We start from the raw sequence: 27,719 nt of genomic DNA, 5'->3' as shown, positions 1-27,719 counted from the left end.
GGTAAAAACCTGCATGCCCTAGGAATGACCTAATATCTTTTACGGTTTTTGGGACCTGTAAAGTCTTAATAAGGTCAAATTTGGCTTTGTCTACCTCTATACCCTTTGAAGAGACGATGTGCCCTAACACAATTCCTGATTTAACCATGAAATGGCATTTTTCCCAATTAAGCACTAAATTTTTTTCCTTACACCTAGTCAACAATGTCAAATGATGCAAGCACTCATCAAAAGATGAACCAAACACTGAAAAATCATCCATAAAGACCTCTAAAAACTGTTCTACCATATCATAAAATATGCTCATCATGCAACGCTGAAAAGTCGCAGGGGCATTACAAAGCCCGAAAGGCATGCGTCTATACGCAAAGGTACCAAAGGGACAGGTAAAAGTGGTTTTCTCTTGGTCTTCTGGGGCAATAACGATCTGATTATAACCGGAGTAGCCATCTAAAAAGCAGTAGTGACTATGTCCAGCTAATCTCTCTAGCATCTGGTCGATGAAGGGAAGGGGAAAGTGGTCCTTCCTTGTTACCTTGTCCAATTTCCTATAGTCAATACACACACGCCATCCCGTGGTCACTCGGGTTGGGATTAATTCATTATTATCATTCTGGACTACAGTGATACCTGATTTCTTGGGGACAACCTGAACAGGGCTGACCCACTTACTGTCTGAAATTGGGTAAATCATACCCGCATATAACAACTTAGGCACCTCTTTTCGAACTACCTCTTTCATGTTAGGGTTCAGTCGACGTTGCATCTCCCTAGAAGGTTTGGAGTCTTCCTCTAAATGAATTTGATGCATACACACAGTAGGACTTATACCCTTAATGTCTGTTATAGTCCACCCTAAAGCTTCTTTATTGTCTTGAAGTACATTTACTAGCCTACTTTCCTGATCACTATCCAAATCGGAAGCTACAATCACAGGTAAAGTCTCAGATGGGCCTAAAAACACATACTTTAGAGTATCGGGTAGTGGTTTAAGGTCCAACGGGCTCTTATAAAGAAGGAATTAGGGTAGTCTCAGAAACTAGTAATGGTTCGAACCTAGCTTGCCATCTATCAGTGTCTAACGCAGGGGTAGAATCTAATAGAGCATTCACCTGTTCAATAGTGCTATCGTCGTCAAAATCTAAACCAAAATGGGATAGACAACTTTCTAATGGGTCTTCAGACAAAAATTTTGGTAATGACTCCTGAACTAAGGCTTCTATCATGTTCACCTCTCAACACGTGTGTCATCTAGCTCATGAGGTTGCTTACTGACATCAAAAATATTCATCTCCATAGTCATATTACCAAAATATAAACTCATCACAACATTTCGACAGTTAATGATCGCATTAGACGTAGCTAAAAATGGGCGACCTAAAATCACAGGTATCTGGTTCTATGGGTCAGGGACAGGTTGGGTATCTAGGACCACGAAATCCACTGGATAAATAAACTTGTCGACCTCAATAAGAACATCCTCGATAACACCTCGAGGTATTTTAACAGACCTATCAGCTAACTGCAGTGTCATCTGAGTAGGTTTCATTTCACCAAGTTCTAGCTGTAAGTATACATGGAATGTCAGTAAGTTCACACTGGCTCCTAAGTCAAGTAAAGCTTTTTCTACCCGGAAGTTACCTATTGTGCAAGCAATGGTATGAGAACCTGGGTCTTTGTACTTTGGAGTTGTGGTGTTCTGAATGATTGAACTTACGTGACTAGCTAAAAATGCTTTCTTATGGATGGTAAGTTTTCGCTTTCGCGTACACATATCCTTAAGGAACCTGGCATAAGAAGGAATTTTCCTAATTGCATCTAATAAGGAAGGTTTATGGTAACTTGCTTAAAAACCTCCACTATGTCATTAAAGTTCGATTTCTTCTTTGTTGGTACTAATAGCTGAGGAAATGGGGCTCTAGGCATAAAATCAGACCTTTCAGGAACCGAATTCACATCATCAGAAACTTTATCAATCTCCTCAGCTACTGGTCCTGAGAGGTGATATTCTGAGGGGTGAACTACAGTATGTTCACTATCGGGCATGGTTACCTTATTGTCTACAACTCTACCACTCCTAAGGGTCCTTACAGCATTCAATTGATTCGATGGTTTTGCACCTAATTCATGAACTCCTCTAGGGTTGGGTTGTGTTTGACTAGGAAACTTACCTTTTTCTCTCAAAGATTCACTTAACAGACCAACCTGGGTTTTTAACTCGGAAATAGCCTGATTATTTTCTTGTCCTATCCTGTTACTAGCTTGTAGACTATGTTCTACGGATAACTGAAATTTTGCAGTTTGCTGAGTTAACAAGGAGAGAGATTCCTCTAAACTTAGGATTTTCTTATCTGAATGATTCTGAAAGAGCTAGTCCTGAAGGATTCTTAGTATAGCCAAAACCTGGGGGAGCATTAGAATTACTAAACTGACCTTGACTTTGGTCCTTAGACCATGAAAGGTTCGGATGGTTTCTCTAACCAGGATTATAGGTTTCTGAATATGGGTCAATCTTTTGACGGTTATCAAATCTAGTGTTATTATAAAGAGCATTGGCTTGCTCTTCAATATTCTGGCATTCCCAAAAAGGCTCCACTCTTCCACTAGTCTGGCCTACTTCTAAGGCTTCTAACTTTTTTGCTATAGCAGCAATTTTGGCATCTGATTCATAGCCTACTTCTACCCTATTAACGTTTCCTCTACTTAAAAGAATTGTTTTCTGGGGTGCCCTACTATTTTCCCATTGCTGGGTTTTTTCGGCGATTTCATTAAAAAATTCCATCGCCGCATCAACAGTTTGGTTTTTAAATCCACCAGTGCATAGAGACTCAACCATGGTCGTTGTGGAATAATCTAAACCCTCATAAAGGATCTGAACTAGCCTAACTTTTTCTAAACCATGATGAGGACACTGGGATAATAAATCATTGAACCTTTCCAAATACCTATATAAAGATTCTCCCTCTTGTTGTGAAAATGTGCATATTTGCGTCCTAATAGACGATGTTTTGTGCCTAGGGAAAAACTTATTGAAAAATGCAGATGTAAGTTGTTCATATGTCTCAATTGACTCGGAGTCCAAACTATATAGCCACGACTTGGCCTTATCTTTCAGGGAAAATGGGAATAACCTAAGTTTCAAAGCATCATCATCTAAGCCTTTAATTCTTAGAGTAATACAAATTTCCTCAAAATCCCTAACATGGTAACAAGGGTTTTCATTTTCTTTCCCTAAAAAGATTGGGAGCATCTGTAAGGTCCCAGGTTTCAGTTCATAGGGTGCCTCTGTTTCAGTTAACTTAATACACGAAGGACGAGTAGTCCTAGTTGGATTCAACAAAGCTTTCAAAGCTGCCATTTCTGGCGCTATCAGAGCAACAGGGATTCTCTCCTCATCCAAAGGACGTTCAAAAACAGACTCTTCAAAAGTCGGACTTTCTGGATTAAGGTAATCGAGACGCTTCGAACTACTAGGTTTCTCTTTAACAATTCTACCTAGTGCATATCTTTTACGTTCAGGCATACAATAGAATTTTCTAAATTGGAAGGGTAAGAAAACACAGATCAAGGCCGACTCAACCAAATCAAACCTATTGATTTCTAGCAAACAAAAAGCATGATGGCTCCACTTAGATTGTTTCTAGACCAGCTTTTAATCCTTCAAACGATAATTCGTTACAATTTAAGCAAACCCCTCTGGAATCAATCCGAGTTAACGTAAGTATTCTCCGGGTGCTTTCCGACAACTTTTCGAGCCAATTTTTTCCAAAAATGTTTATTGTCCAAAAATACCTACAAATAAATAAAACACCATAATAAGTACAAAAATGAGCCCTAACTATATATAGAATCGAGACAAATCAGATACAAAAATGTGTCTATCACATTAGACTTTTCTGTGTAAGACAGATTTATTTATCAAGTCTTGGACTTTGGGTCGTAGCAACTCTTTAGTTGTGGGTGAGATCAGCTAAGGGAATAAAATGCGTAGTATCCTGCTGGGATCAGAGACGTAGTATCACACTGATTCAAATATACGTTGAATCAGTGTGAGATTGATTAGGGTTCAACAACACTCCTGTCTGAAGTTCATTGGTAGTAGGCTAGTGTATGTAGCGGCTTAATACAGTATGGTGTTCAAAGCTGGACTAAGTCCCGAGGTTTTTTCTGTATTTACGGTTTCCTCGTTAACAAAACTTCTGGTGTTTGTGTTATTCATTTTCCACATTGCATTTTGTTATATAATAGAAATATCACAGGTTGTGCGTTAAGATCAATCAATTAGATAATCCAACCTTTGGTTTTTGATATAAATTGATTGACACTTGAACATTGGTCTTTGGTACCGTTCAAGTTATTTCTCTTTATTCAATCGGGCTCGCAAATTCTTATTTGTTTGATTGCGAATTGAATTGAAAAAGAGATATCTCTCTTTGATATACTTTCCTATAGATTGAGTCTGAATGTCTAGTTGATTCTCTTGAAAGTATATTGGAGTAAGTCCTATCAAATTGCCAAAAAAAATATTGGGTGTGGTTGTTGTACCCCTGCTTTTTCAGTTGGTATCAGAGCAGGCAACTAGGCAAAGACCTTATAAGTCTGTGTTTGTAGTGATATGAATATGGACAAAAGTTCTATCTCCATTAACGTACCACCAGTCTTCGATGATTCAAATTAATTATGGTGGAAAATTATTATGCATTCCTTTCTTCAAGCGCGTGATTTTGAATCATGGGTTTATGTAGTTAATGGCTATGATCCTCCGGAAGTTACAGTAGGCGAAGTAACAATTCTAAAGAATATTGGTAAATATGATGCTGCCGAGATTCTTGTTGCGAAGCAAAATTCTGACGGATTAAATGTTATCGTTCATGTCATTATCCCAGAGCTCCAGCATCATGTGACTACTTGTACAAAGTCTAAAGATGCTTGGGAGAAACCGTATTTGAAAGGAATACCTGTGAAAAGGAAGCTAGGCTTCAAAACCTAAATTCTGATTGGGAAAACCTTTGTATGGCAGATGAAGATTCTTTTGATGATTTAAATCACAAAGTTTCTGAAATTTTTAATGCATCTTTTGCATTGGGTAAGACTATTCCTGAAAAGGACATTGTGATGAAAATTCTCAGATCGCTGCCATCTAGATACGATTCTAAGAAGCATGCCATCGTTGAGGGAAATAACCTTGATACTCTTTCCAGAAATACTCTTGTTGGAAATTTAAAAAATTTTGATCTTGAACTAAGTCAAAGAGAAAAACATCACTTGCTAGTTAAATTTGTTGCTACATCTGATAGAAAATCTCGACGCCCTAAATTGATTGATACAAGGGATGATAATTGCTTTAATTCAACTCTTTCATTGTTCATACAACAGTTACAGAACACTCTTAGACGGAGTAAAAGAAAGTCTAAAAAGAAACCTCAGTCAACAAATAAAAGGGATAGAAAAGTTCAGAAATGTTATGATAATGAAACTTGTTCCAAGTGATATAGAAGTGTCTATGATACTTGCAAAAGTTCCGATGAGGAGTTAAGTGAGTTAACTAAAACATGGATGGATACTCTTGACTATTGTCCTGAGGATGATATCTGTGAAATTTCTCTTAACCTCTTTGCTGATAATCACGCTTGTCCTCCTAACAGTCCTGATTATTCCACGATGTACAATCTTACTTCTCCAGAAGTGTTTCAACTGGAAAAGGAATCCTTGATTAAAAAGATTGAAGAGCTGGAATGTCAACTGCTTACAAGAGATTGCTATCACTCGCAGTTGTGATCCTAATAAGAAACGTCGAACTTCTTCGATTAATTCTTTTGATCATTATCAGCATGTTACTCCTGATTCTATGTCATTCTCAAATCACATTGACGAAAGGATGATATGGAAAATTACAAGGACTCACCAAATAGTTTGGTTTCCTTATGTGAAAATCAGGATCATCTTGAATTTGTATACACTAAGGATCAAGAATATTTCTCCTCTGTTAAACCTTGTTTTCATAAGATTGAAAGGAAATATCCTAAGAAACCCTTATCTTTTTCAAAAGAGATTTCCAAAACCATACATAGTTTGCGAAAATCAACAAACAAGGTATTCGAAACTGTGCTGAAAAAAAGAATGATGCGTGTGACTCTTCTTTCTTGAAGGCAAAACAGAAACAAGGAAAAACGAATACTTCATCCCCTCGTAAGAAATCACCCAGTCCTGTTTTGGATTAGAGAAATTACAATCTGTAATTTTGGTTTAAGATGATTCTTGTTTTTCTCTCTTGGGCAAGAATCATAATCTTCAAGAGGGTTGTGATGAAATATTTCTGTTGTTTCTCTAGTTTGTTTCCGTTTTTTTATGTTTCTCTTCATGTTTATTTGATCCAAGAACCGTTTCTGTACAAGAACGGTTTTTCCCTATAAGATTTTTTCTTGGGGATAGCTTAGGGTTTTGGTCAAAGATCTTTTTGGAAATTTATCTCATATCTTCATTCCTTTTAAGATGAAGATTTCTCCTATATATGAATATTTCTCTTATATCATGTCCTCATCAAGTCTTTCAAGCAAAGAAAGTGGTGTCTAGACTGTTCTTTTTCCCTTTAAGAAGGTTCGTTTTGATTCTTCTAATAGTGATATGTGCTCTAAAAAACATGATTCTCCTTTGATGGGAATCCCTCCGTCTCTCATTTTGATAAGCTCTCTTTAACCATGAATCTCGTCTTGGAACTAGTGCGTTCCCTGAAGAGTGACCTTGAATCTTCTTCCAAAAGACTTGGAGAAAAGTTGGATAATCTTGAATCTAGGATTGATTTAATCGAATATGAGCTTGATAAATACAAGGAATATGAGAAGAGTATTCAAAGTAAGTGAAATGTTTCATATGAGTTGTTTCTTTTTAAAAAAAAAATTATGTCTAGGAAACTTCTTATGAGAATTTATTCTTGTGTTTTTAAAAAGGATAACTAGGATTTGGAATAGCCATTATTTTGAGTACACATAGCTATTGCCAACGTTTTCATCTTGCAATGTTTTTAGATTTATTAATTTAAATTCTAAGTTATTTGGAAGATGATTTTTGCAGTATTAATCTTTATGGTTTCATATATTGCAATTTGTTATGGGATATGTTGTTTACGTCCGTGAACCTTGATGTCCCATGCGTGCTCAAAAGTTATTCCTATTATATGTTGGTATGAAAAATATTGATAAAAGATAGAATGAACTTCCGAAAACAAAAGTTGGAAGATAGGATGAACTTTTGTTCACAAATATTAAGTCTATTATATGTCATTGTGCAAATAGTGATGAAAAATAGAATGAATCTTCGTTTATTCCGCGGTATTAATCTTTCCCTGATCCACATCTTTGTGTATGTACTGTGTTGCTCCGTAAGTTTTCTTATGTCGAGCATGTTCAATTGAATTTATCATTTTCCTTGTGGTTAATTCAATTGAGATTTTGGATACAAATTCATGTTTTCATGTGATTTGATTATGTCCAAAGAAATCCTTATTTTCTCGTAAAAGAAAGGTCGATCTTGTTGTTCTTTCGGGAATGACATTTTATGGGGGAGAGTTCTATTTGAACTTGTGCTTAATTGCCAAATCTTTGTGGGGAGCGCGGCTGTGGAATATTGTAGGAGTTTTCTTGTATCTTTATAAACTCCTTGATGAATGTATTTAGATTTGGCTATATGATTGCATCTAAATAAGTTGATATGTTGTTCTTTTTTAGTCATGAAGTATCTCTATGGAAATTTCATTAGGATCTCACTAGTTTTCGTCCATTTGCCAATTTATATTGACAAAAAGGGGGAGAATTAATGTGTAGTTTCATACTACAAATACATATGGTTTACGAATCATTACGTAAGGGGGTTGATTTTCATTGTGAGATGAAGTATTGACTAAGGGGGAGTAATACATATCACCATAGTATTGTTGTCAAACTTGTGATACAATTGAACTTTGATGATGTGTAATAACACTATGACACTGTATAACAATGATTGGGAGCAACTGTTTTCTCATTGTTATATCTACGGATCTTCAACATCTATGATGCTGAGTTGAACACGTTTAGAATCATGGATTACTTGGAAGTGACGAAGATTTCAAGTTATGTTGAAGAGCCAAGGAGATCAAGCATTTGGATGAGAAGCTACAAAGTTTTATTTATTTTGTAAATCCATATGTATTGATAGTTTTGTTATTAAAATTGATGAAGGGGGAGACTGTTGGAGCACTGCTCGGTCGAACTCGCAAGCTTTATTATCTCAAGCTTGTTTGTCAATGTTAGTGATCAAACTATAAGTCTTTATTTCTAGTCCACTTATAGATGTCTCGTACTAGGATGTAGATTGTGTAGTTAAGCATTAGAATTCACGACGTTCATCATTTGAAGACGAAGAACTACTAAGGAGATATTGTGGAACTTCATCAACAAAAGGTATATGGAGACTGAAAATCATCTAGAACCAGAGCTCGTTTTCCAGTAACAAGTATCGGGTCGAGCGAAGATAAAATGCGTAACGATCTTATCTCCAGAGATGCGGCTAAAGTTTTTACACCGGCTGCCTGTAGGCCTAGAAGCAACTTACCCGAAGGAAAGAGTAATTCCCTAACACATCCCGTGTCGTGTTGTGATGAACATGGAGTGAGAGCACCGCTCTAGTTGGGTTTACGTATTCACGACCGTTAAAGTATCATTCTCACTTTATCTCTGCCCAGAAGACAGATCAAGTCTGCCAACTGGTGGTATAACAAGTTCGCATGTTGAGGGTAAGACGTCTTCAAGGTGGACCCTGGCGAATGTCCCGTACACATGAACAAGAATCTATAGATACGACTGACCACCCAAAAGGGCATATCGCCAGATGCTAAATCACAACGGTTTTAACGCTCAACATTGTTGGGTAATCGAGTATGGTTGTTAGATTACCTTTGGACAGGTTCTATTGCAATGATCTATCCCCATCACGATGAAATTTTCGAAGATTACCCGGGTATGTCGGCCAAGGCTATATACTCGTTGAATACATCAGTGTAGCGCGCGTGCGGACCAGAACATCTAAGGAAATCACAGACCTGTTATTTCCTCAAACTTCCGTGGCCTAAACGGACATAGTCCCTCTAAGAAGCTTTCCGTGGAGGGAATCCTCTGCATAGCTAGTTAGAAGGCTGAGGTCTCGTTCGTTAACTCATCTAGTTAGCATACTGAAACTCGTCTATCACTTGGAAAGTCTATTTCTACTCTATCTCCTATATTGAGACATAAGTCGTAGTGCTATATAGTTTTCTAAAATGCACATTTAATATTTCGAGTTGAGTTTAACTCGCTTACATATTTCTCGAAATATGTGTCGGTAAGCTTTTGTTTCGACCAAGTTCATCTTATATTCTTGACGAAAGTCAAAAGATGATCATGTGAAAATTGTTGAGTAACATCTTACATGGTTTGTGTGATACAATCATTTGGTGTAGACTTTGAATGTTACGTTATGATTATTTCAGTAACTTAAAAATGGCTTTGATGCTAATAGTGTGTGAAAATGGCTATTGTCATTCTCTAAGAAAGTTTCAATAATTGAAATAAGAGTTTAGAACACTTAACAATTATTGGATTGTGACATGTTGTGCACTCTTGCACATATGTAATCCATGTCCGGGAACCATAGTATGCATACCCGTATGCGTACCTGTTGGTTTGAGAAGTCTGGGAACCTAAGTATGCGTACACGTATGCGTACTGGCGTGAGGTTCATGTCCGAGATTTTCTGTTGGGATTTGAGGTACGCGTACCCGTTCGCGTACTGGCGAAACCCAAACTCAGTTCGGGTATTTCAAGTATGCGTACCCGTTTGTATACTTGAAGGTTAAAGTTCTAAAATTGGTTGTGTATATGAACTAATACATTTATATAATAAGGAATGCAATCTTTGCAAACCGTGGCTATAATATTCATGAATTAATTCAAGTGAATCAAACCGATTTTGCTTCAATTGTGTTCTTGTATACTTCTATGAGAATATAGCAATTGAACAACTCTTTAACTAGTTTCATTTGAGTCATTTGAACTAGTTATAGTTAAGATGAACAAGGTTGATATGAGAGAGTTCATATGGATAACTTCGGTTAACTATTGTTGAGACAACATGATGTACATGTTTAGGTACGGTTACTAAAACCTAAATGAATATATATTTCATTTGTGTGTAACAAGATAAGTTCAATCTAACGGTTGAAAGATATTAGCTTGGGACTAATCAGGTTTTCATCTAACAGCGAATGCTTTGTTACCAAGGTAACTTAGATTGAAAACCCTGATTTGAAAACTATATAAAGGAGAACTCTAGCAACTGGAAACCTAATCCCCACACTTATATGTGATACTAGTTGCATAAGCTAGAGTCGATTATCCTTTAACCTTAGGTTTTTCACGGAACCCTGTAGGTTAACGACTTGAAGACTTCATTGGGATTGTGAAGCCAGACCCAACTATTTTATTTGTAGTTACGTGTTCTGATCTTTCTTGATTCTATCGTTTGAGTACTATCTTCTCTAAGATTTTCTCGAGATTTATTCTCCGATAGGCAAGATAAAAAGTAGTCACAAACATCTTCGTCTCATCGTTTGTGATTCCACACTATCTTGTTTAGTTTCCATACAATTAAGATTATTATGAGGTGATTGATAATACTTGGTTGTTCATCAGGAATATAAGCACGATTTATATATTGGTTCCTGTTTACCTTGATTTATCAAAAGTCGGAACGAAACTCATCGGTATTTCTGAGGGAGATAAATTCATCTATTCCAATAGACTTTTCTGTGTGAGACAGATTTATTTATCAAGTCGTCGACTTTGGGTCGTAGCAACTCTCAGTTGTGGGTGAGATCAACTATGGGAATCAAGTGCGTAGTATCATGCTGGGATCAGAGACGTAAGGAGCGCAACTGAACCTTGAATCAGTGTGAGATTGATTAGGGTTCAACTACGGTCCAGTTCGAAGTTCATTGGTAGTAGGATAGTGTCTGCAGAGGCTTAATCAAGGTAGTTAATATCGCGTATCGGTATCGTATCGGTCGGGTCACATACTCCTATACAAGTGATAATATCTGTTTTTACAGGCGATACATCATTTAATATAAAATTTTAAATCATTATAAAACCATAGTAAAAAATAATAAGAATCATACATATATCTCGAATTTCCAAAATACAAGGTGGTTTATTAGCCAACGTTGTGATCGTTTTCCGATGAAGTCGGTAAATCTTTTTTATTATCCTTCATATTTATCTTTTATATTTCTCTGCCTTGCAATCGAAATATGGTTTCCATCTTATATCTTATCATATAGTCATTAATTTTATATTATAAATATATTATGGCTTTTACCTTCTCCAATTGACATTATACTTGTCTGTAAAGACTAAATGCATGTTGATGAAAAATTTATTCACGAAACCGGTATTAGCGGTATACAAGTAAAACCGATATATCGGTCTGTACCGGTCTGTACAACCGATAATATCATTTCTTCTTTGTATCGCCGATATTTTTGATATCGTATGGGTATTTTCCGATATCCGATAAAAACCTGTAATATCGGCCTGTACAACCGATATTGACTACCTTGGGCTTAATACAATGTGGTGTTCAAAGATGGACTAGGTCCCGAGTTTTTCTGCATCCGCGGTTTCCTCGTTAACAAAACTTCTGGTGTCTATGTTATTTCTTTTCCGCATTATATTTTGTTATATAATAGAAATATTACAAGTTGTGCGTTAAGATCAATCAATTAGATAATCCAACCTTTGGTTGTTGATATAAATTGATTTACACTTGGACATTGGTCTTTGGTACCGTTCAAGTTATTTCTCTTTATTCAATCGGGATCGCAAATTCTTATTTGTTTGATTGCGGATTGAATTGAGAAATAGAAATATCGTTATTTGATATACTTTCTTATAGATTGAGTCTGACTGTCTAGTTGATTCTCTTGAAAGTATATTGGAGTAAGTCCTCTCAGATTGCCAAAATAAATATTGGGTGTGGTTCTTGTACCCCCTCTTTTTCAGATACCTTGTCCAAAGTGACGGTGAGATGTCCCAGGTAATCCTAAGTCATGACTATACCAAGGTCATGCATATAAATCATGGTGTTGCGACAATGCATGCAAAAAACAACAAGGTGCAGGTTTTTTAGCATACAAATGATGCGAGTCCGAGAAGGAGATGTTTGCAATATGATTTGGAGGCCAAATCTAGTGAAAGTGCTGATGTTTGCAAGGTGCAGCAAAAGCTATAGGTTTTGGCGCATACCAAATAGTGGCATGGAATCATAGAGTACATACCTTAAGACATGGCATGATTAGACTTTGGCGCATATGATTGAAGAATGAGGCCGAGTCTTGCATAAGTCCTGTTATGTTGCGTGGTGCAACTAAAGTCGGAAAGTGGAGGAAAAAAACTATGGCATTGATCAATGCGATCAGTTGGAAGGAATCATTACTTGTGTACACTTGGGTACAAATAATTGTGCGAAGTTCAAGCCTAAATCAAGGAATTGACAAGAAGAATTCAAATTTGAACTTGGGTGTTGATATATGATTTTCAATGGAGTTGAAAGCTGTCGCGACGCAACAAGAAAGTTCAAGATCAGTAGGATCAGTGGCAAGGCAGTAAAGATAAGTGATGCTGATGCTAAAGCATTGAAGTTGGATATGGGCGTTTTGCAAAAGCTAACAAAGATTGTTGAATTTTAGAAAAGGTTCTGAAAGTGCATGCAGCGAAGATTGGGACCTGTATATCGAGTATAATTGGTTGCGTTCAACGAGGACGTTGAACAGGTTAGGTGAGAGAGGTCTATGACCGGACAGGATAATGATGCACAATGATTGGGCGTTACAGATTAGCCGGCCAAGTCAGTGATGCGCAAAGGTTGCGCGTTATTGCATAGACTGTCAAGTGCTAAGGTAACAATACCCTGCAGGTCCAGTGACGCGCAAAGGTGGTGCTACACTATAAACACATTGGACAAGTAATAAAGCTTATTTTCCGACACAATGAAGCTTCATTGAGGGATTGGGAAGACATGGACAAATTGTCAAATGCAACATGTGATGTTGGTATTAAGGCGTATCCATCGAATTGAGTTATCCCGAACACAAGGATGATGCAAGAAGGTAGAATAGGCCAAGAGTTGATCTATGGCATTTTTTCAAGGTTGGCCAAATCTTGAATAATGCAAACAAGCTAGTAATGCAAGAGTGACATTACTATTATCGAACAAGTTGGCTAAGTAAAGCATATGACGTAAGAATAACCAGAATGAGCTAAGGAAGTGTCCAAGATGATTTAAAAAGCGCAAAGGTTGTTGTACATTGGTTATGCCAAGAATACATCATGCCATGTTGGCCATGCATTGGATGAAGGTCAAGTCAGTAATGTGCAACAGTTGTGCAATATGGCTCAAGTGACGGCTAGGAGTTGGTTATTGGTTTTACAAGCATGCCAAATATGTGAGACAAGGGAGAACGTTTATAGAAGAAGTTTATAACCTTGAGGGAATGTTCATAACCACCAAGAACAGGTGTGTCACCAATTGGCTTGACAACACAAAAGGTGGCATTTAAAGTTGGCGGTTATGGAAACTACTTGGACACTTGGATTTTCAAGGCTTGTGCAAGCAGTTGCACAAAAAATTTGGCCTGATCTTTAGCATTATAAATATCCTAGAGATTAATAAGGTTGGTGTTTTTCATTTGGGAAAAGAACCACTGATTTGTAGAGAGACTTAGGCATTCACTAAGAAGGTGAATGGCATGTTGGGTCCATGTGATTGTATGTTGATGTAATCTTCCTTTAGTGCAATAAAATGAGTTTGTTGTAGTACATATTTGTGTTATTATGTTGTTGATCTTGTTGAGTTGATTCATGGAAAATCTCTTATGCTTATGGGGGCATAAAAAGTTAGAGAGAAAGAAGAAAAGACTGTTACGTATTTCCTTACGAGTGAAGGCATAATGCATACTTTTATACAAGTATGCAAGGTTGAGTAATTGTGGATGAAGTTGATTCACTGAACCACATAGGATTTCCGGTCATGTCCCATGAAAAGTTTAGGTGATTAAATGGGCATGTGACATAACCAAGGTAAGAAGTTGATACTTGCCTTCCAAGTAACGAGACTTGGCCACAAGATTTTTTTATAAGTAATTCTTTGACGACCGATAGATTAACTTGTTAACATATTTTAAATGTAAATAACTCATCAAAATGTAGTAATTATCATGCAAATACTCGTTTTTTTTTTAAATACAAAATTATGTAAATGCTCTTGATGACGCGCAAGATTACATCTGTCGTTGTTGCTTTACTCGAGTACATTTTGTTTTATATAATTTGAACAAAAATGGTATGTGCCATGCTTTTATGTCTTTTTTAGTTTAGGGCCTAGCCAATTTATTTGGGGCCTTCCACGACGAGATAAAAACGGATATAGAGAAGTAAAATGAAAAATCCCTTATCCAACTTTTTTATTTAATTGTTGATTTACCCCTGATTAATTAGTGTTAATGCGGGTGATTAATTGATATTTAATTATGTTAACCTAGACATCAACTAATCTTTCATCATCATCAAAATATGTAAAAATTTTGATTTTTTCTTTTTTTGAAAAATCTCAACCCAGAATCGGTATACATTCATGCACTTGTAAACTGATTCTAAGAATCGGTTTAGCCGATTGTAAAATTTAAGAGTTTTTCTGTGATTTTTTTTCCGCTAGAATCGATTTACACAAATGCCTACGTAAACCTATTGTAAATCTGGGCATTTCTTTCACTTTTTTTCTCTAACTTCTTCGTCCGATGTCGGAATGACCTTTTTTTTTTGCGTTCAGCTCGTATTTTCATGCTCTATAATATATAAATATAAAATTTCAGGGTTTGTGCAAAAATTCAAACATGGTTAATGAATCGGTTGATATATGCATTAGCATAAACCGATTTTGGTTGATGTTCATCACATCAACCCAGAACCGGTTTATGTAGGTGTACCATATCTACCGATTCCGGGGAACATTAACAACATTCGGTTTATGCTAATGCTTATATCAACCAATTCTGGTTTGGTTTCAGAAATACTTAATGAGAAATTTCAGAGATTCATAGTTAAATCATTGATGGATCCCTCTTAAAAGGAATGAATCAAAGGGATTTAACTCAATCACTCGAATTTGTTTGTTGCCGAAATATTGTCCGATAACCGAACAAAAAAAACGACTCTAAAAAACAAAAAACAAAAAAGGTTTCCTCTTCTTCCTCTATTCTTCTCCTCCATTGCCTCTTCTTCTTCTTCCATTTTTTCTTCGTCAACCACGATTATCTCAGCCAATAATACTTCAATTGGGTAAGAAATATAAAACCCATGTTGTTTTTTTTGCCTTTTGACTGTATGAACATGTTAGATTTAAGTAAATTAATTTCAAAACTAAATACGGTTGGGAAAATATGAACTCCCAACCGTATTAAATTTTTACGGTTGGAAAACCAAACTGTATGTTAAATTTTCTGAAAAGAAAAAAGCAAAAAATTTCCAACCTTAGATGGTTATTTTTCAATATTTTCCCAGCCATAAGTTAATCTGATTTTACCTACGATTGGAAAAATATAAACTTCCAACCGTATGATCTATTTATGGTTAGGTTTCCAAACCGTATATTCAATGTACAAAACAAAGAAAAAAATTAAAATATTTTGATTTTGATTTTTGTTTTTCAAGCACTAAACTTTAAATAAAATTATTAGTCTAATCTAAGCACTAAAATTACTTAGTTTAGTTAATCTAATTTTTAATACTAATTAATTAAAGGAATTCTAGCCACTAACAAAACTACATATGATAAGGGATTTTGTTGATTACTATTTCATGACTCAATTTTGTATTTTTGTGAGCCTTCAAAATAAAAAAGTTGGAGACCCTATAATACTCTTCATACAAAATACATCAAGCATCAAAACAACAACCCGTGGAATGCTAGTATGCTACCATACTGAAATCCGTACTAACCACCATGGCAGGTACATTTAGAACAAAAATAGAGGTGACATCATGTGTGAATGTTGAAAGAGATTGTAAATATTAACTCGAGAAGCATAATTATTTGATGAAAACAAAAATATATGTGTTATCCATATAATATGTTGAAAGCAAGCAACTAATGGACGGGGAAAGTCAAAAAGAAAGTATATGTTAATCCATACATGTAAATTCGAAATATTAAGAAAATAAAGTATATGTTAATCCATACGTGTAAGTTCGAAATATTGAGAAAACAAAGTATATGTTAATCCATGCGTGTAAATTTGTAACATTAAGGAAATAAAGTATATGTTAATCCATGCGTGTTAGTTCGGAACATTAAGGAAACAAAGTATATATTAATCCATACGTGTAAGTTCGGAACATAAGCAAAAAAAAAGTATATGTTAATCCATACGTGTAAGCTCGGAACATTAAGAAAACAGTAGTATATGTTAATCCATGCGTGTAAGTTCGAAACATTAAGAAAATAAAGTATATGTTAACCCATACGTTTATCGAAACATTAAGAAAACAAAGTGTATCTTAATCTATACGTTTAAGTTTGAAACATTAAGAAAACACAGTATATGTTAATCCATACGTATAACTTCTAAACATTAAAAAAACAAAGTATATGTTACCATACATGTAAGTTTGAAACACTAAGAAAACAACGTATATGTTAATCCATACGTGTAAGTTCGAAACATTAAGAAAACAGAACATACGTTAGTTCATATGGGTAAGTTCGAAAAATTAATAAAACATAGTATATGTTCATCAATACATTAAGAAAATAGAGTATATGCTAATTCATACGTGTAAGTTCGAAACATTAAAAAAACAGAGTATATGTTCATACATGCAAGTTCGAAATATTAAGAAAAACAGAGTATATATTCATCTATACTTATAAGTTCGAAATATTAAGAAAACAGAGTATATGTTCATCCATACATGTAAGTCCGAAATATTAAGAAAACAGAGTATATGTTCATCCATACATGTAAGTTCGAAATAAAACAAAATATATACTCATCCATACATGTAAATTCGAAATATTAAGCAAAAAAAGTATATGTTAATTCATATGTAAGTTTGAAATTTAAGCATTCGTTTCACGAAAAGAATCTCATTCATGAACTATCAGTTCTTGTTGATGCGTCCATGACCCTGCACTCTTCTCCCTCTCTCTATCACCAGAGACACACTCTTCTCCCTCTCTCTATCACCAGACACACATTTTATTCTTCGCCTTGGAACTGCTTCCCTCCTCCTTTTTTCCCTCTTTTATAATGTCCTTATTAATCCACGACCCTTTACTCCTCCCCGTATATCCATCACCAAAACCCCATCTTTCCATTTCCTTGGCAGTACTTTCCTTTTCCCTCATTCCCTCTTCTGAAGTGTCCCTGTTGGTCCACGGCCCTTCACTCCTCCCTCTCTCAATAACTTTAAACCCACCTTCTACTCGGTTCGGTACTGAATTTTCTCTCCCTTGAAAAGTCTGATTGTGACTGAAGCCACGAACTTCTCTTCTCTTCTTCCAAGCATACTTACAAAATTTTCACCATAAAGATGATGAAGTTTATATCCAGTTTGCTGTCAAGATTATTACATGCATACGGCAATTCAAAAACCAATAGTAATTCGTCTGGAGAGGCTCCCATTAACTCTATACCACGTGAGGTGTTTACGGAGATATTAGCGAAAGTTGCATCTGCATCTTTGGCCGATCACTTCAACGCAAACCAAAGGTATGGAATTTCAAACCAAAATCTTTGTTTAGATAAACATGCACGTTGTTTTGATATCTCTATACCAAAGCTTTTAATTAATGTTTCCTGCATGATGATTAATACTCCATATGGTTTTGTATTTCAGTTGTAAACTTTTCCATGAAGCTGGATGCGATAATCTCATCTTTCAACATGCCTCTGTCGAACAACTACCAATAATCCAATGGTACCCGAAGCCCGAGATTTCTACATTCTTGAAACAATGTGAAGAAGCGCAGAACCCAGAAGTTCTGTATAGGCAAGGAATGGTGGAATTCTTCCATAACAACGAAACTGAATTAGGGAAAGAGTTATTGCAGAAATCAGCAAATCTCGGGCACGTAGTTGCTGCATATGTTCTTGGTATCATATTAATTGATGCTGGTGATGATGATGAAGATGTTCTCAGAGGGAAACAATTACTGACACAGAAAAGCAGGTGCACGAGAAATAAGAGATCAAGAAGTGGAGAGATTGACGAGTGTCGAAAGAAAGCAAAGAAGAGCATTGATGGAATGTGGGTAAATAACTCGTTAAGTGGTGCAAAGAAATATAGCTGCAACAATCTAGAGTGCACAGCCAGAAATCAAACTTACGAAGCGGATAATCAAGTGCTTGAATGCGAAACATGTAACTGCAACAAAGAAGTAGCTTATTTTTACGATATGTTGGGTATCATGAACAACTAGTCATGTTTTCAATTCTGTATTTTGTTAATTGAATCAAATAATTTCCGAGCTTCCTACATGGGCTTCTCATATGTTTCTGTATTTTATTTTCTTCGTAAAATTCTACGAGTGGTTCCGTTATTTTCGTGAAATTCTACCACTTACAATTTTGTACAATTTCGCGTTACTCTTGATAGTATGAGAACATGACTTCAAAATGAAACATCCACAAGTACAAACTTAGTTTCATGACCGTAAATCAATGTACTAAATTTTCTGAATAGACAAGTGCTTAAGAAGGATTTTGCATTAAATTTGGTGTTAGATCGGGTCGTAAATAATAAGAATCAATCTTGTCAGACATTCTTAGACAGCACAGCACTTACCATGGACGAAATCTCTGAAAATGAAATAGAAAAGATTAAATCCTAACACCGAAAAAGATACAGCGGGAGAAAAAAAAAGGGTTTGGGAATCTGTCAGACAACCGAAAAAGATACATTTTACCTGAACAGGCTTAACTAGTCGGACATCATTGATCTGAATCGTCATGTAACTTGGTTTGACTAGTTGATAACCTATAATGTATGATGGGAACTACTTGGTTAAATTTTTTGCTACCTCGTCTGAACAAAAACAAAACTTTTGAACGAGATAGAGTGTGCTTCCTTGGGACTGAGAACAAATGTGACCAAAAGAACCAGCAATTTCAAGTCGGCAATAATCCATTGAACAGGTTCTCTTCTCTGCAATATGCATTATGGCAGTATGGACTATCCTAGACCATGTGCAGCCAATATCTCAGCTGAAAGACATGGAACACAAATAGGACTTAAAAAACAAGAAATTTGGAGATTGAGCTTATAAGGCCAATAGTTGATTTTCTAAGAGCAATCGAAACAATAATTCAATGTGAACTAAGCAACATTACAGAATGTTTTTGTCAGAGTAGTACTTCAAGTGTATGTTGAAAACGAAAAATTAAGCTTCCTTGGATCTTCAGAATGCTAACCATGGCAATCGAACTTAGAATCTTTTGTAACCGCAGCATAGGTTGACAAACATTCATCTACAATGAAAAGCAATTCCAAAATCCATTCAGTTGTAATCAAAACATTCATCCAATTCTTGTCTTGCAAATGATATAAGAAGCTTGTAGATAGAGATTACCTAGCAAACGGCTTAAATGTGAGAGTAACTACATGTCTGCCTGGAATTGTCTTTGATTTCTGGACATTAATACGATGATCATCGCGTGAACCTCCATTCAAATAACAAAACAAAGAACACCCATCAATTCACTACTAAGATACACACATTCTAGAACTACGGCAGCAGCTAAAGAGTTGATTTCTTTGAGGAATAAAAAGAAACAGTAAGCGTGCAACAAAGAATGAGGAATGAATTAGGATGAAAATGAAATTACCTTTTTCCCTTGGAGGTAACCTAGATCTTATAGATGGTTCATCATCTTCAGAACGATGATATGCTTGCGGTTTCTCTTTCGATGAGGACGACGAAAGGAACCAAGGAGAACAAGACGACGAGGGATGCTTCAGTGGTGACATAGTAGTAGTAGTAGTGAGGGATCGAAAGATAAGATGTGAAGATTTCCTTGCAATCATCGTCGCCATTTCCGGTCTATTTGATTATCGAATCTCTAATCTTCTTGTCTTCTCCTCTGATCTCGACACGAACCAGTAAAACTGAATCTGAGATGTTAATACCAATACTGGTTAAGGGCGCCACACCTACTATTCCCTAACTATTTGCCATGGGCCACTTACCGGACCGAATAAGGCTGGGGTTAGTAAAGCTTTTATTTTTCCAAAAGCACTTTCAAAACCTATATATGTCAATAATTTTTGAAATTGGTGTTTATTAAAGAAATATTAAAGTATTTTTTACCCAAAGGATTTTCCAAATTCCTTAATTTTTAAAAGACAGGGAGGATGAGCTTTTAAAAACTACAAAAACATAAGTTTTGGTCCCACCAAAATTTAATGTTTGATTTTATCCTTTTTGTGCTTATTTTATTTTGTAAATTGACAAAAATCATCCATAAATATATGTACAATCAATTTTTTATTTCTTCTATTTTTGTCCATATTCTTTAAATATTATTATATTTTATTTTCAAACTATTTTATGATACCATTTTATTTAATTTGTCAAAAATAAAAATAAATATTAAATAATTACTTAGTTTTAGTTTTAGTTTAATTTTTAGTTTATTAAAAAGTAGTTAAGTAAAATAATTTTTTTAACAATAATAATAATAGTACAATTAGTAAATTTAATATTTTAAATATTTATATCTAATAGTAAAAAATTTGTTATTTTTAAACCCAATAAAATTGAATAAAACTATTTCCAGAATCATGTCTATTTTTGTCATTTGCCACTATAACAGTGGTTGCATCTCATTTTACCAAAGACACTTTGATTATTTTTTTAATCAGCTCTAACTTTAATTAATATTTTACCAAACGTCTAACTGTTTTTTTCTCACAGCACAGCAAAGCAAAGCAACGCACAACAGAAAAGTGCTTTTATAAAAGCCACAACAACAATACCAAACTAAGCCTAAGACTGGTAACTGGATACCATAAGTGAAAACTACAGACACACCCATTATTAAGACTTTGATCACTGTGAAACCCAAGCTCAGAAAACTACAGGCGCGCACCCATTTTCTGGAAGAAAATTATTCTCAAACCCACAATTTTAAAAATTATGTTTAATAGTCGAATTACACTTCTTCTTCAGTTCCTTTTCCTCTTCCTCCAACTGTGAAGTAATCGTTAAAATCTCTGGTGCAGGTTCAGGATTTGTCTCACAAAACCTTTATCTTCATGGGTTCTTTAGTGCTTCGATCAAATTAACGACAGATTATATAGCCGGGGTTGTCGTTTCCTTTTCCGTGATTCCATGGCTCCTTTGATTGATTGATTCTAGGAGTAATTAACACAGGAAATCAAGTCCTCTGTTTTTCTAATTTTTGATTGGAATTTGGATTTAAAATCGAAGTACAACAAAGACTTAAAATCAAGTTTAATGATAGAGTGATTCTCGCCTCGTTTAGTTGAATATGATCTCTTTATCGCCTTTGTTTGTATCTTGGTACATATGATCATTAATTCTTTGTTGAACAAGATGATAGATAGTTTAACCAGGAACAAAAATGCATGACACCATACATGTGGCACATGTTGTTGCATTCAAAGCAGTACATACATGGAATTATAATTAGATTTGCTTGCTCTGTCTGGTCTAATCATCTCCTGTTTCCAATGTCGTTGAAAGCTAGAGGACACCGTTGATATAGGGAACCTTGAATATTTACTGGGGCACTTGGTTTTCCTTGGAATGAGACAGCAATGAGATTGGTGATGCAGTTATTATTGTAGGTGGATGACAAGTTATGCAGCCTTTTCTTTTTTTTTGCATAACTTGTTATGCAGTATAGAGAATAGTTGCATAACACGTTATGCAGCTACTTTTTGTTAGTATTGAAACCAACAAAAAAAAAGGCTGCATAACACGTTATGCACCTATAATAATATATGCATAACATGTTATGCAGTCGAGAAAATGAATGCATAACCTGTTATGCATCGAAAATATGATTGCATAACGCATTATGCATCGAGAAAATTGTTGCACAATCTTTTATGCATGAGAAAATAGATGCTTAACCTTATATGCATCCGTAAATATGGATGCATTATGCATCAATTTTTTTATTTACGCACTAAAATCAACCAAAACAATGGTTACATAACTTGTTATAGATGCATAACTTTGTTATCCAAATGCATAATTTGTTATGCAGTGGAGAAAATGGTTGCATAATGTGTTATGCATCTTTTTTGGAGGCTGCATAATGAATATGCAGTCAGTTTTCGAAAATTTTCCCTAAAACGATGATCACCTCCGATTTTTTCATGAAAAACAAAAATTTGACATTGTTGTTTGTACTCGTTGTGTAGCTCTCTTTAAAATATTTCCAACGATATAAAAATTTTAAAATTCCAAGGCGCGGATTTTTAGATATGTTATATCCAAGTTTCGTTGCCAATTATACCCCTGAAAAATTAGGATGCATAACGAGTTATCCCTGAAAAACAGTATGTGTAACACGTCATGCGGATGCATAAATCATCGTGCAGACAGGTTTTAATAATTTTGGATAATTATGAGTGTGACAGAAATATTTATAGGTGTCACGGTATCCAAAATTAATTTTGGATAATTATGATAATGTGAATATTTTTTTTTTGGGGTCTCCCTTAATTTTACTATAATAAAGAAGTTCGCAACTACAAGATGACCATTTGCAAGGAAGTAGAAAAACCATATTCCTTTTTTTTGGTCGATCAAAAAACCATATTCCTTGATATGGGTCGTCTGTTTTGGGCAATGACTGATGATTAGGATGAAGAGTACTGGGGTATGAGCAACTACAGCAGGGGACATGAAGACGATTCTTGTTGTTGAATTCTACTACAACTTAAGCAATGACATGGATGCTTAATCTAATCTCTTTCTGATGATGCTATTTCTAACTGCTTGTCTTCTCCCATGAACTAGATTTGATAATAAGAGAGGGAAAAAGAACATGCGAGTGCAGCAGGGAATTCAGAAAACACGGTAAATCAAATTACAGAGACAAAACAACTGTAGAGTTCCAACTCAGGTATGACCACCTCTATTTTTATCAGCGAGAGCACAACCAAATCAGGCAAACAATTCATTATAGCTTGGGGGATTATCTTTTTCTTACAGAAACAAAGAGAATATCGAACCCCTTGCATTCTTCTTCAATCAAAGAATCCCTTAATCAGAGACGGCAACGGGATGCACCTCCTTAATCAGTAGTTAGACGAGCAAAAAGGCTTCAAGTTATTGCTGTTGTGTCCATTGCTTCCTGCAACCTTAATTTCCGATAACTAGAGACTCGACAACTGAAAAGGTTTGAACAAATTATGACGTAGACTCTGCCCCGTAGGACAGATTTTAGGCGAGCGCCCTTCCAAAGTCCAATGGAAGTCACTAGCCTAGGCCATGACCCTTCTTGATCAGCCATAGACCCTGTCCAGGTAACTATGTTTTGTGGATGCATTTCAAGCTTCTCTTATAGGCCTGTTTTCCTTCGGCCTTTTCATGTGTGACCAATATGCGATTATTGTTACCTTTGATTTCTTCATTCTTTTCATGGGCAGAGGTTGGGCCTATAATCTCTTTGGCAACATTGCACCAAAAAGCAATACGTCTCTTTAGCCATATCAAGGAGCACAATACCGGAGTATGGGTGTGAGATTATTGCTTTTGAACTGGTAACTTCTGAAAAGCAGTCTACAGAACTAGCTACAGTATAAGTGCATTATAGGATTTACGCTGGCACAACATTTTGGTGTTTGCTAATGAGCCTGGAATGACATGATCTCTAACATTGTTTTCTGAAAATTTAGTCATTTTAAAGTACCCGAACAGGATGAACTAAGATTTCCCAGTCAGAAGTTCATTAGCATTGGTGCAAGGCTTCAATTTTTTGAAAAACCCCTTTAAATGCTATAGCATGGCCAGCAAATCCATAATCCATTCCTCTGGTCTAGATTATATAACGAAAAAATTTACAGTGCCACTCTGTCATACAACAAATTTAAAGGAGTATCTATCCAGTTACCTGGACCTTGGGTGGAGTGTGAAAAAGAGTTTTCACTGTTGATTTTTGGAAGCCCGTTTTTTTAAAGTACTAAGATTTTCCAATTGGAGTTCTCCAAAATGATACAGGTTAAAGTTGGAAGTTCATTAGCATCAGTGCAAGACTTCAAATTTTTCAAAAAACCCCTTTAAATGCTATAGCCTGGAGAGCAAATCTGTTCCTTTTGTCTAGATTACAGTGCCACTCTCTTCAAGCTTATTATTAACACGAAGGAAATGTTCAAGTGCAGTTGGGGTGAGCGTAACTGGTCACGGGCTCAGTTGAAGATTTTTTTTCCAACTTGGCATTTAGCGTTTTAGATTCTAGCTTTCCTTGAGCTTTCTAAATATGTGGATATTTCAGTATCTTTCATCATTTCAATGAAATTGTAATTCAGGTGCTCACAGTTGGTTCGAAAGCACGACACTCAAATCAAATGCAAAGCAAAAATTGAAATCCATAATTTTCAGATTTCTTACTCTAAGATACACAGCATCAGGTCTGTCTCTAGTCAAAGACATCGAACACAAACAGGACATAAAGAACATTCAAGCACAAATACAAGGAGTTGGATATATTCAAGATGATGAAGCATGAAAAAATATAGACCGCACAAATGAAGAAATTTGACAATGATGCAACCTTAGCACTGGTTATGAGCCTAATTGACCTTCCCTTTAGACGACATGTGCAGATGTTTATCTTAGTTTTGGTGGGTGTGCGCCAGGCAATTGCAGTAATGCTAGTACCACCCAATGTTTATCTTAGCATTGTTGGGGTGCACCACAGGTCCTTGCAGTAGTGCAACGCAGAGGCGACGCGTGAGAACCCTAGCAGAGGCCCAGCTGCTGTGGTGAGAACTCCCCCATCAAAAAAATTAATTTAATATCCTGTAAGCCAATGGTTCACATATCAGATATTAAATTAATTAAGCCGATAAGAACAGATAATACACTTGATCTTAGCCGAGAAAGGTATACATCTTCAGCTTTGCAGTTCAGGTTTTATAGGTCACAATATTTGCTGTATCTTACAAGCTAACCAATGTGGGACAAAAGCATAACAGAACCATCACTATTTTCTCTTCCTATACTTCTCTTTCTTCAACAGTTCAATTTCTCTTTAACATTTTCGATTCTGATTATGACAAGGAAGTAAAGCATTCATCATCGTCATCAAGCGGGTTCAATCTGTTATCAACTGTCTTTTTTTGAAGGAAGAAACGTAAGAATCTCCCTTTTTTTAATCGTTTCTACGGAGTTTTTATTGTGGAATTGGGGTTCAGAATGTCAAATAATAAACCCTAGTTGATTTGTTTTTATGGGCCAAACTCCTTAAATCCAAATACTTTCCCCATACCCATCCATTGGAATACTCTAGATCATATGAACTCTCTTACAGGAATGTATTGAATCAAGATTTTTCTAGATAAAATTAGATACTAGTTTTATCCGAATCTAGTGGATTTATAATGTTTCTTAAAGAATCTTTAAGATTCTTATAAATATATGATTCTGGATTATAATGGATTTCCTTAGGAGTGGTTACATTTTTAAAAATTAAAATATATTACCAATTAGTAATATATTTGAAAAAACCAAGGTCATGATGATTCCCTTAAAAAAAAAGATCCAAAAGTTGAGGTGGTGGTTGGTGTGTATGGTGTGGTGGTGGCGGTGATGGTTGCTGGTGGTGGCGGTGGTGGTTTGTGTGTGGCGGTGATGGTGGAGGCGGTGATGGTTGGTGGTTGCGGCAATGGTCGATGGTGGTGGTTATGCTGGTGGTGGTTGGTGGTGTGTGGTGGTGGTTTGTAGTGGTGGTGGTGGAAAAACATAGCATGTTGTGATAAAACAAAATTTGTCAATAATCCATGAAACTCTTGTAGTTTGGGTTAAGATTGATATGAGATAATAACATACATATATTGCCTACAAGTATCCATAAGAATCCATATATATCTTGTCCTTTAACTATCCTAATAAATCTTAATAAATTGAATACCTAGGATATTTGTGGAATCTAAAACAATCCTAATTGAATACCATGGATATTTAATGATTCCTTACATATCCTAATTGAATACTTAGGAGTTTTTAGGATTGTTAAATATCCAGATAAATCTTAATCCAATACACCCCTGGATAAGCATAAAAAAAGGTCTAGACCTAATCAGGGTAATGGCAAGTAAAAGATAGAGCTAAGGCAGAAATTTGGGAAGATAATTGGGTTCTCAATTCTAATATAATTCCTAAACCTCTGGATATAGAAGAACCCCTCCCTCAGAGGGTGCAAGAGTTGATAAACAATGATGGAGATTGGGATAAATCAAAGCTTGATGTTCTCTTCTCAGTGGAAACGAAAAGAAAATTCCTAGCTTTATCTCCTAATCGTAATGCTTCAAATAAAATTAGATGGAAATACCATCCATCATGATTATTTTCAGCAAAAAACATTTACAATTTTTTGATAGGCCAGAATCCTAAAGATGAAGACAATAAGGATTTCCCATGGAAAAAATTATGGAAGTTTCAAGTAATTCCAAGGATTAAACTATTCATATGGAAATTAACCCAAAAAGCTCTTCCTACTACAAGAAGATTAGCGGCTCACAATCCAGAGATATCGCCAGATTGCCCATGTGCAACTTTCAGGCCCAATAAACAGACATTACCTCTTCATACAATATCCCTTTGCAAGATCCGTTTGGTTCGGGTTATCTTTAGATAGGGTTATCTCACAGATTTTAACGGACTCGATAAGCACATGGATTGGAAAATGGATTTCCGCCCCAAAGCTTACGCATTTCTCGGAGAAAATTGCTATTATACTTTGGTTCATCTGGAAATAAATGCTCGGTTACTTTTGAAAAAATAGAACCAGATCCAACAAACCTGATTGAGCAGATAAAGAGACTTTTATAATTGAGTTACTCAATACACAACTTGTCAGGTAAACAATATCAAGGAAAAATAAATCAACCTTCATGGGCTTCCATTCACTCAGATTGGATAATCTTTATAGATGCCTCCTTCAAAAAAGAAGATTATTCAATGGGATATGCGTTTATTCTTCATTCTGTGGATCAAGAGGAATTTATGCATATTTTAGTAGGATCAGATTGGGCTTGTTCGGCTCTTCATGAGGAAGCTAAAACATTGCTAAAAGCAAGAAAATGGTTAGAAGAAAACATTCCATCTAGCGTCTCTATTGTCACAAATTGCAAAACGTTATAAGAAACAATTAAAAATAAATGACCAAACAGTTTGTACCCAAAATTACTTTTAGGCATAAATTCGATGATTTGATGATGACTATTGAATATTAGGGTGAAATTAGGGTTAGAAATTAAATGAAGGAAAACAAGAAAGACAAGGAATTTAACGTGAATCGGCATTGTGCCTACATCCACGAATTAATCTCCCAAATGAGAGTTATTTTATTGATTGATTACAATAGTTTTTCCCCTCTCCTCTCCTCTCCTCCCCCC

The 27,719-nt window shown here is 35.6% G+C and overlaps 2 protein-coding genes and 3 pseudogenes across 2 annotated transcripts; 2 read left to right on the top strand and 3 right to left on the bottom strand.

Moving 5' to 3' along the window:
* Window positions 1-2,894: 2,894 nt before the first annotated feature.
* Window positions 2,895-2,994, top strand: LOC113325533 (annotated as a pseudogene).
* Window positions 2,995-17,657: 14,663 nt separating this feature from the next.
* On the top strand, window positions 17,658-18,546 carry LOC113324662 (F-box protein At1g67340-like). Its single transcript, XM_026572960.1, has 2 exons — window positions 17,658-17,836; window positions 17,964-18,546. The coding sequence occupies exons 1-2, from the start codon at window positions 17,658-17,660 to the stop codon at window positions 18,544-18,546; spliced, it is 762 nt and encodes a 253-aa protein (XP_026428745.1).
* An 807-nt stretch (window positions 18,547-19,353) lies between these two features.
* Window positions 19,354-20,292, bottom strand: LOC113323626. Its single transcript, XM_026571945.1, has 3 exons — window positions 19,952-20,292; window positions 19,696-19,786; window positions 19,354-19,594 (listed from the first exon to the last, which is right to left on the bottom strand). The coding sequence occupies exons 1-3, from the start codon at window positions 20,157-20,159 to the stop codon at window positions 19,591-19,593; spliced, it is 303 nt and encodes a 100-aa protein (XP_026427730.1). The 5' UTR covers window positions 20,160-20,292; the 3' UTR covers window positions 19,354-19,590.
* Window positions 20,293-23,500: 3,208 nt separating this feature from the next.
* LOC113325588 lies at window positions 23,501-23,635 on the bottom strand (annotated as a pseudogene).
* A 1,370-nt stretch (window positions 23,636-25,005) lies between these two features.
* Window positions 25,006-25,210, bottom strand: LOC113325642 (annotated as a pseudogene).
* Window positions 25,211-27,719: the final 2,509 nt, after the last annotated feature.

This window comes from Papaver somniferum, chromosome 11, assembly GCF_003573695.1.
Source record: "Papaver somniferum cultivar HN1 chromosome 11, ASM357369v1, whole genome shotgun sequence".
NCBI classification, from domain to species: domain Eukaryota; kingdom Viridiplantae; phylum Streptophyta; class Magnoliopsida; order Ranunculales; family Papaveraceae; genus Papaver; species Papaver somniferum.
This window is presented reverse-complemented; position numbering and strand designations above follow the sequence as displayed.

Bases quoted from the DNA above. Each gene is read 5' to 3' on its own strand.
- LOC113324662 (XM_026572960.1), top strand. From the start codon at position 17,658: ATGATGAAGTTTATATCCAGTTTGCTGTCAAGATTATTACATGCATAC. The intron at 17,837-17,963 runs GTATGGAATTTC...TTTGTATTTCAG, and splicing joins CACTTCAACGCAAACCAAAG to TTGTAAACTTTTCCATGAAG.
- LOC113323626 (XM_026571945.1), bottom strand. From the start codon at position 20,159: ATGGCGACGATGATTGCAAGGAAATCTTCACATCTTATCTTTCGATCC. The intron at 19,787-19,951 runs GTAATTTCATTT...ATTTGAATGGAG, and splicing joins GTTACCTCCAAGGGAAAAAG to GTTCACGCGATGATCATCGT.